This window comes from Lates calcarifer, linkage group LG1 (assembly GCF_001640805.2).
Source record: "Lates calcarifer isolate ASB-BC8 linkage group LG1, TLL_Latcal_v3, whole genome shotgun sequence".
Taxonomy (NCBI): domain Eukaryota; kingdom Metazoa; phylum Chordata; class Actinopteri; family Centropomidae; genus Lates; species Lates calcarifer.
This window is the reverse complement of record NC_066833.1, coordinates 12,424,839-12,434,783: the sequence shown is the minus strand read 5'-3', so window position 1 is coordinate 12,434,783 and position 9,945 is coordinate 12,424,839. Positions and strand designations below refer to the sequence as shown.

At 37.7% G+C, this 9,945-nt stretch overlaps 1 protein-coding gene across 1 annotated transcript; it reads right to left on the bottom strand.

Annotated features, from left to right (window-relative positions):
• Nucleotides 1-792: 792 nt before the first annotated feature.
• Nucleotides 793-8,969, bottom strand: LOC108886902 (pyridoxal kinase). The gene is made up of 11 exons (XM_018682024.2): nt 8,696-8,969; nt 6,514-6,568; nt 4,422-4,526; nt 3,957-4,040; nt 3,842-3,876; nt 3,601-3,686; nt 3,474-3,519; nt 3,273-3,384; nt 2,819-2,955; nt 2,637-2,703; nt 793-2,235 (listed from the first exon to the last, which is right to left on the bottom strand). The coding sequence occupies exons 1-11, from the start codon at nt 8,774-8,776 to the stop codon at nt 2,108-2,110; spliced, it is 936 nt and encodes a 311-aa protein (XP_018537540.1). The 5' UTR covers nt 8,777-8,969; the 3' UTR covers nt 793-2,107.
• Between the last annotated feature and the right edge of the window lie 976 nt (nt 8,970-9,945).

Below are 9,945 nucleotides of genomic sequence, written 5' to 3'. Positions count from 1 at the left end.
CTTCTGAACTATAAGTTACAAACCACTATCTTTAACAAATTCGTTCCTTCTCCTTTACAACAAAATCTGGAGTTTCTCATTCATATATTACTGTATAGATACTGGTCAATACAAACAATACACCTTCTTCTCTAGTATATCCAGGTTGCAGGTGGGCAGACACACTGGCCTGTCTGGTTATTTGGGTTAATGCTGGCTATTCATACTGTGGATTAGTGTTGGCAAAACAGAGCCTGTGTCACCTGTCCCTAATCACACAATGTAGTAAGCACCTGGCAAGACAAAACTTGCAGACTTGTTTGTCCTTTATTCTTTCCAGTGCGTTTATTTTACTCTTTTCCAAATAAAAAGCACAAAATTTAATGATCTTTTCTTTTTTACAATTTAGTCATAATTTAAGTTTATAAATTCAATTGTTCCCATGTAACTGGGTTAAGTATTTTTGGTACATTTAGTGTAGACATAATCACACATGTTTTATTTCTTTTTGATTGCAGATAAATGTTTTTTTTTCCTCTTCCCCTGTCATCATTACCACTATTCAAAGAGAGCTTCATTTGAGGATTATAAATCTGCATTTTTCAAACTTACTAAAGAGTTGTCATTTGATACAGTCAGTTGACCTCAGGGAACAATCAGCTCGATCATGTGAACACTGCGTACATCTCTGTTGAATTCTAGTACACTGCTTTAAACAGACATAATGGTCCTAAAAGCAAAAAGGTATCAATAAAAAGAAATACCACCCCTAACAATGATTAGATAATAAAAATAACATCAACATCATCACAGTTTTAGTAAAAGATTAATAATTTATTATTTCTGTTCTTATATTGATCTATTTCAGACCAGCAGCTCAAGGTTTGGCACTTGACTCTCTAGCGTTATGTGTGAAGATCTACTATTACATTGGTACACAAAAACATTCACAACCAATGTTTTTTCTTCCTAACCCCGTTAAGGCTATTATACAGCATGGTCTCTCATAACCAACTCTTTTCTTGAGATATGACAAAAGTCAAAAATGAAAAAATGAAAACAATGACCATTAGTAAATATATTAAAGATTATCTGTGCAAATACCTCAATTTGAGATGTTTAAGACATGGATCTAACATGTTACACATCTGCTTGTTCAAGAAATCATTGCATAATTAAAAAAGGAGGTGAAAGACATCTTCAATCTTTTTTTAAAAGAACAGTTTTAAACATTAGCTACTTTCATGATTATCAGTAAAGTTACAATTTCTCTAAAACAAAACAAGGTCAAATAAATTGGTGTGATGAAACTGTATGGACTACATACTATCTGCTTTAGATGGGAGCTACCTTATATATCTAAGCACTTATAATGCATCCAATCTGATTGTGTAAGGTTACTTACTTTTACTTAAAGTGCGTGAATAAACACCCAAGTGCAATATAAGCACACTGCATGCATTCATATCTTTATATTATAATCATTTCAGAAAAGTCACAATGCAATAAAATACTCTTTGAATCTGATTTAACTGTTATGAAATCTTAACCAGATGCCATTTACACCCTTGCTTTGGCATTATGTGTTACTTCTGGCCTAACACATTATGTTTTTGATAATATTATAGACAGTATACAGATGTGCTTATAATGCAAACTCACTTTAAGTACACGTGATGAGGTCAGACCTACAGTGTTATCAAAGCCAAAACAAGTAGAGGCATGGTCATGCATGCATCACTGGCTTTTGTGTATTTTCTACTCATCTTAACTGAGATGAAATGTTTTATAGCAGGTAATAATTTTCACCATAGTAAGTACAATTCAAGTACACTTATTCTATCTTTAAACCTAAACACTATTGGCTAATGTCCTTTTTTCTTTTGAAGGGCAGATGATGTCTACCCCGGCCATAGTACAGACACATGGCAGTGATTCCAGTATGTTTGAGAGCAGAATGTACATACAACAAATCCTGCTGACCTCTCTTGAAAACATAGTTGAGCAGAGACAGAGACATGTGACAGTCTTTGATGTGAAAATCCTACATGTGTCTGGCGGACTGCCCAGATCTGAAACTGATTTGTACCAGCGCGACATGAATGTTCCCGGAAACATCACTGTGCCATCAGTGTGAGGACTTTTGTAAAACCTTAGCTTCCACTACAACTGCAGGATTCTCAATGTCGGCCTTGCTCTGAACCATCCTCAGCTCCAGTTGTGCAGGACTGGGCCTTTTTCCGGGACCAGCAATCTCTGAAAGAAAGAAGAGGGGGAGATCAGATGGAGGAAATGAAGGCTGCTGTTCATCTTGTGGATTTTTACATGCAGTTATTAGTTTGTAGAGAAACAGTTATGACATTACTTGTTCCCTCCTTCTAAATGTAATTTACTTGTACTCAATAATAATAATAAAAAAAACTGAGATGGCAAACAATGTAGAGCATTATAATCAACTGAGATGTGTGTCTTGCCTGTCAGTTTTCTAAAGATAATACAAGCAGCCACTACGTAATGCACACTAGCGATTACCAATGACTGTGTTCATACCGTATTTAAAGCAAAAGGGAGTAAACCATTTATGTCTGGTAAACAATAATCATAATGATAATAATAATGATAGTGTAGATAGATGATGCAGAGAGAGAGCAGTCTACCATTGGCATAAGTAATTGTCCTCTTTATGACGTGGTGCATCACTGACACAGTCTTTTCACAGGCAGCCTGTGAAAAACAAAACGGAGACTAGGTTACATCGAACATTTATTCATTACGTAGAGTAGCAAGAATGATTTGATTCCTTCATCTCTTTGATTGAAGAGGTTAGTGTGTTGCTGACCTTTAGGTCCTTAGGGTGATGGTGAGTCCAGGCTAGCAGCATAGCAGCAAACAGGTCTCCTGTCCCCACAAATACAGCATCCACTTTGGGGATGTCCATGCAGATTTTCTGACTGGTGTTGGTCCCATCTGGTTTTACTACAGTGAGAAAATAGTAGTATAAAAAGGGGCAGGGACAATAGTTAAAACTGCACTGAGCACTATGTTTGTGTGCATGGCTTTTTTTTAAGTAGTTGAACTTAATATGTGTTATTAGGCTAAAAGAGAATCCCATCCCCATTAATTACAATACCACAGTTTTATCCTGTTTACCCAAAGACTGGCATCAGGTATGCACAAAGACATTCTGACCCAAGAGATTAAAAGTCCAAATCGAGTTGCTGTAAATCCCAACATGTATCCTTAACAGCTGTAAGAAAGAGTTCTGTCAGGAGAAAGCTGGCCTGACACTTTACCTATTTTTTGGCTCCCAAGGGCCACCAGGAACTGGTCCCCCTGCTTTGAGGGCAGGTCTGTACTAGTGAGGACCACAGTCTCTGGACCCATTTTATGAAGTAAGTCCATCACCTGGAGAACACACAGGGTCCCATTTTCTCAAACTAGTGTCACAAACTAAATCCAAATACAACAAAACAGGAAATTCTCATGTTGCTCACCTCAACAGCATCTTCCTCTGTGTTAATTTTCTTCCCAGTTAATAGCCTGGGAAAAAAAGACAGTATAAAAAAACTGTATTGCATTGTTAATTATTTCTTCAGGGATGATGATTACAGATGCACTCACTCTGCTTCAAACTGGTTGGGAGTGAGGATGTCGGCCAAAGGCACTACTTTGTCCTTGTAGACTGGCAGCAGGTTCTCTGGTACGTACTGAAACAGGTAGCAAATTAAGCATTTTATTTTGCAGAATCATTGGTAGTAATCATAGTGTTTTGAAAGTTTTTTGAATAATGTGCATCAAAAGAACAAAAAGAAAACACAGTGTTATAAATCAACAGCTGTATGGTGTGGAAGAAGAGGTTTACCATAGCACCGTGGTCTCCCATGACAGGATCACAAACTGTGGAGAAGAAAAGTTATATTCAATAAAACAACATTCTTCTTTTTCTTTTAAATTGAAATACCCAGTCTTCCTCTTACCATATACCAGGCTAGGATTGGCTTTCTTTAGTTCCTGAATAATGTCAACCACCATCTCTAAGAAGGAAGTGTCTCTGCTGTAACCTTGAGGAAGAAAGCACAACAACAATAAAATAAATTATTATTATTATTATTATTATATAATAATAATAATAATGATAATAATAATAATAATACTAACTACTACATTACTGTGTTTAATACATTTGTTAAACCATATCTAAATGCCATCTCTATCATCATGAAACAAAATCCTTAAATCCAGTAAGTTGCAGCAGTAAAGTGACGTGTTTTTAAAATGTAATTTCAGCACCATAGAGGACAACTTTTTAATTTAGTGAAAACCTTTAATAAAGTGAGAAACAGTCAGAGAAATACAGTGTAAAACCAAGCGCTCATAAAGAGTAGCTGATCATGATCAGTGTCACATCTGAGTATCCCCTTCTTCACATTTCTTTGACTCACCTGTGAGGATGTAGTCATAGTGATTCACCTTATTGAGCTTGATACCCTCATACAGCACATTCAGCTCCTCTGCTGTCAGTACTTGTCCCTTCCAGTGGGCGTAGCCTAGGATACAAGAGACACATTGGGAAACAGGACTTTTTGAAGCTCTTAATGTTGCTCAGATTTCATTCAAAACAAAAAGCTGTGAATGTGCAAAAGTATCAACTAATGATGTGACTGGGACAAATGTAGATTTATAGTTTCGGGCTTTTTCTGATATGTCAAAGACATTTTTTACTTTAAATTCGGAACACTAAAACCACAAGAATGTTTTCAGACTTTGAAGATAAGTGAGGGACTGTGAAACAAACTTTTCATACTACTTCAACTAATCAAAACACTGCTACATTGTATAAGCCCAGCTGTGTTTTCATCTAATAAGAAGACACTCCCCTTCTTTGCTCTGTCTTTCCATCCCCCCTCTTTCCCTCTGCTGAGGTCCCTCTCCTCTTTGTGGCGTTCAGGGCCAAATGGGGCCTCCACACTGACTGAATGGGATGCTTGTATCCTGGCTGCCAGCTTTCCCCTTTCTTTGTCCCCTTTTCCCCATTAACCCAGAATAAACCCTGAAAAGCTGTTCCTACAGCAAAAGAACCCCCGAGTTCACATGAAGCCAAATCTTGACCCTGAGCCAATGAGAACACCTCCTGCAGTCCTCTTGCAGTGAGGCCTTAACAGCCAGCTCACAGCAAATTCGAGGCATGTGCTGTGGTTAGAGGGGAAAGTGTATATTAATGCCTCCAGTGAAAGTGGAAAATTCTGAATATTAGTGCTGTTTACACATACTAGTATAAAATAGAAGTAGGATTACAGTCTAGACTATTGCATAATTTTATCCAAGCGCTCAAAACTGTCCAGTTTCCTCGGTCAGAGGAGCAGATGTTTATATTGATTCAAGTGCTTTCTGCCCCTGTGGTGAAAACACATTCTTTCGCATACTTCGGCACATGAACCCCAGGTAATAATCCTATCATCTCTGCTAGTTGAACCAACAAGTTTCAACTTAAGAAATCAAGCTTCAAGTTGTTTTTTTCCCCCGTAATGGAGCAATGAGTAACATTTTTATTGGCCAACAGCACAAAATGACTGTAAAAAAAAGTATATGTGTGGGATGGTGATACAGCTGCTGATTGATATATTAGGACTAACAGACCAGAGGTAAAGATTTCTGGCTTTCATCAACCTTTACATGTGAGCACAGGATATTGCAACATTAACAGAAATTACCTCCACCTATTCAAATGTCATAGTTCCTTGCATGATCATACTTGGCAATGAATGAGTGAATACCCAGTAATACAAGATGTTTTTCAATCAAGGTTGGTGCTTTTTTTCAAGTCCAGACCACCATATGTAAACTGATTCAGTATACTTATGATAATATTCATTGTGTATTGTTTGTTAAATATCTGCATTTGAATAATTTTACTGCATTTACATTCTTACACATTCTTTTGACAGGTTAATTATTAAAAACCGTGTTTATATTATACAACATACTTCAGAGGAGCTGCACTGTTTAAGTCTGGAGTTATCTCTCTGGTATGTAAACTGAAAAGAGAGGTTGTTTTTAGAAAACATTAACTCTGTACATTAATCACAGTGCTCTTGTTTAAAACACACTGATGACCACATGTATTTCAGAAAAAACATGCAGAGCTCATCCAGAGACAAGGCAAAGTACAAGGACAGTGATTAAAGTTTGCCCTCACACCTAAAACCATCTCATTAAAAGGTACACAGTGAACACTTCCAGTAAACAAACAGTTGTGTGTGTCCTTTAAGCCTATCATTATGTTAGATGTGCATCTGTTTGTCAAAGCAGATTTTCAGAATGCTAATAGTATTTTTCTTCTGCTGTTTTACTGGTGCTGGTGCTAATTACCACCAACAGCTGAAAATTCATAGTGCTGTCTGAAAGCGATTTGGTAGTTATCGTCCCCTTTATTTGGTAAATATGACCAGACTTTCAGGAAGGTGGAAAATGAGCTTATCTACTTTGTGAAACTCAATAAAAAAGAAAAGGGAAATTTAAAATCACTCAGCCAACCTGTGTGATTGGAGAACTGGACAGAGTTGATAGAGTCCACTTCAAAGCCCAGCACCTGAAAAAAGAGCAACGATGCAGCTGTTAAAATATAGAACAGTGACATCAATACAGGACCAAGTCTAAATGAGAGTCTGAATTCAGTGATACTCTGTGAATTACTATGAGAGCTGTTTCATAAAGTTTCAGTTGTGGGCCTTTTTGATCATTTAAAAATGGACCATACCTATGTTTTTGCATGTTTTAGTCAGTTTCACATAAATAACATATACTTTCAACAGTGTTACACACTCACCAAACACTTAATTAAGAACACCATACTAACACTGGGCAGGGCCTACCTTTGCTCTCAAAACAGTTGAGATCTTTTGACATGGAATATTTTTTGGAGATTCTGCTCCATGATTTCTGCAGATTTGTCAGCTGCACATTCATGCTGCCAATCCCTATTCCATTAGATTCAGATTTGGTCACTGGGGAGGTCAGTGAAGTACATTGAATTCACCAGACAACTTTAGTGTGACGGTGCCTTATCCTGCTGGAGGTAGTCATTAGGAGATGAGTACATTTGGCCATAAAGGGATGTACACAGTCAGCAAATATACTCAGGCAGGCTGTGGCACTGAAACGATGGGTGGTTGGTATTAATGGAGCCAAAAACCATTCATGCTGCTGATGCCAAATTCTTACCCTATCATCTGATGCTTCAGCAGTATTCATCAGAGCAGGCTACATGTTTCCAGTCTTGAGCCTGTGCCCACTCCAGCCTCAGATTTCTGTTCTTGGATAACTGTTGTAACCTGTCCACCTCAGGGTTCAATATGTTGCAAATTCTAAGATGCCTTTCTGCTCAACACAGTTGTTAAGAGTGGTTATCTGAGTTACTGTAGCCTTTCTGTCAGCTACAACCAGTCTGTCTTTCTCTGACCTCCCTCCTCGACAAGGCGTTTACATCCACAGAACTGCTGCTCATGTTTTTTGTGTTTAGCATCAATCTGTGTAAACTCTTAAGACTGTTGTGTGTGATAATCCCAGGAGATCAGAAGTTTCAGAAATACTAAAACTGGCCTGTCAGGCACCAGCAAACATGCCAAGGTCAAAGTCATTTTTCCCCAATCTGATGTTTTATGTGAACATTAACTGAAGCTCCTGACTTGTGTCTGCATGGTTTTATGCATTGCAGTGTTGCCACATGATTGGCTCATTGTACAACTGCAATAATAAGGTGTAAAGGGGTTCCTAATAAAGTGTTTTGTGAGTGTATAATTCTTTGTTTCCAAATACTTTCTCTTGCACTCAAACCAGCCATTTCTGTGGACAATTTGTAAACTAACCTGCAGAGTTATAAAACCTGTTTGAGATAACAACTACAAAACACATTATCATGTAGGTTTTTATTGTCATCTTTGCGTGGTTGGTGCACATGTATCTATCAATTCCATCACAGGAAGCGACAATGATATAACTTGCATAACAATACACAGCCTACATGCATACATGTGTAAAGGATTTACTACCTCATGCTTGTTCTGAGTCGCAAAACTTTTATTTAATATGCAAATGAAAATAGTCAATTTGCCTAAAGTGGCAAATTAGACCCAAAAATCTTGAAACAACAGTATGCTTTTTAAAACTGTCAGCTACAATGAAACATCTGCACCACTTTAAACCTTTTCGTGATTCATAATGGACTCAATACAACAAGCAACATTTCACTAAACCTACAACTCTTTGAGTAGGTTTCTGCTACCTGTAGCTACCCTGTACACCGAGTTGAGAAAGAGAGAAAATAGTAATGGACAACCTGACGCTAAACCATGCTGAAATTTCTGACTGATAAATGCCCTTTGCACTGTTTTGTAACGGCACGTTTTCGTTCTTTCTTTCTCTCTTTTTTTTAAATTGAGAATGGGGATATATTCGCATTATTATTTTACAGCCACCGTCTAGCCACCTAGATGATTAAAACTATAAGCTGGAAAACGGCCTATGATGTTTCGGCAGGACAGTAAAGGTTGCTTCATATTACGTTACAGTACATTCAGGACTGCTCTCACAATTCAGGAAGTCGAACTTCCATGTTTCCATGTTGATTTCTTTGCCAGTTTTATACATTGTTTCTCTTTCTTGATACCCAAGCTGAGACGTTTTATGTAGCCACCCGAAGGTGTGACCCAGGTCTTACCTGCAGCGGGAATGTTGCCGACTTGTTCCCAACGTATCCCCTGACAACATGACTCTGAATGGACAACACACGACACTCCATCACCACAGCTTCACTAACTGCGTTTAAGACCACCGGACAAAGACAACAGACGTGAAACTACGGCGTGAAAACGTGCACTGGCTCTGACACGTGGAAACTTAGCATGTGACGAATAACTCAAACATTAAAGGACAGAAGGCGCGCCGCTGCTCGTGACATTTACTGTTTTTTTCCTCAGGCAAGTGTAAGGACACCTAAACCGGTGCATTCACAGGTTCACGATAAACGTGGGAGACTCCAACATCCTCCCATGAATGAGGTTGATTATTCTTTCTGACCCAAGAACAAGAACTGTGCGGCTCATACATGGGATACATGTACAATACAGTGAATAAATGATTTAATTAACGATTTTTTTGTGTTATACCTACTGCTAACTATATCAAGTCACCACAAATTAATATATACCATATCCAGAATACAGCACGTGCACTTTCAGACAATATAGCCTGTCACTAAAATGATTCAGGCACATTTGACTATCTATGTGTCACTGTTTTACTGCACTGATTACCAAATGATTCACAGTGGATGTGAATATAATCTGTTTCACACTGACCCAGTGAAATTACTATTTGTTATCAACATTAAAACACACTTCTTCAGATTGATTTAAATGATGTCCAAATGCAAATTACTGTAAGAAATTGCTTATTCACTCATCTGTGACCCCTGATCTTTGATCCTGTTTAAGCAATCTGAATACCTCTACAACAGCCAACTTCAGATGAAGTGATGTAGGAATTTTGTTTACCACAAGAGGGCACACAACAACAGAGCATTGCTTTTTGCCAAATTAATTAAATAATAAACAAACAAAAAATGAACAAAAAAGGGGTTAATCACATAAAGAAAGTTTAATATAGTCAGATAGGCCTCTTTCCTGTGTGTATTTTAGAGGGTCTTTGTCTATTAAGGCATGTTCAAAAGCTAAGGCACCATATGTGCACAGCTGTGACTCCATGCATGGCATACAAAGAAAGTATCTCACCAGCTTCTAATACCTTGCAATATCTCTCACCAGCACAAAGACCATATTGATTCATTTCTTTTTATCTTCTTCAAACTGCCAATCACAAACCCTTCAATAAATTAATTCATGGGAAGACTGTAACTCTGCAAATGTATCAATCTGGACACCAGTAAGTGCATAATGAGGAGTTTTCTTA

Bases quoted from the DNA above. Each gene is read 5' to 3' on its own strand.
- LOC108886902 (XM_018682024.2), bottom strand. From the start codon at position 8,776: ATGGAGTGTCGTGTGTTGTCCATTCAGAGTCATGTTGTCAGGGGATAC. The intron at 3,877-3,956 runs GTAAGAGGAAGA...TCTTCTCCACAG, and splicing joins CAATCCTAGCCTGGTATATG to TTTGTGATCCTGTCATGGGA. The intron at 3,385-3,473 runs GTGAGCAACATG...TGTGTTCTCCAG, and splicing joins CAGAGGAAGATGCTGTTGAG to GTGATGGACTTACTTCATAA.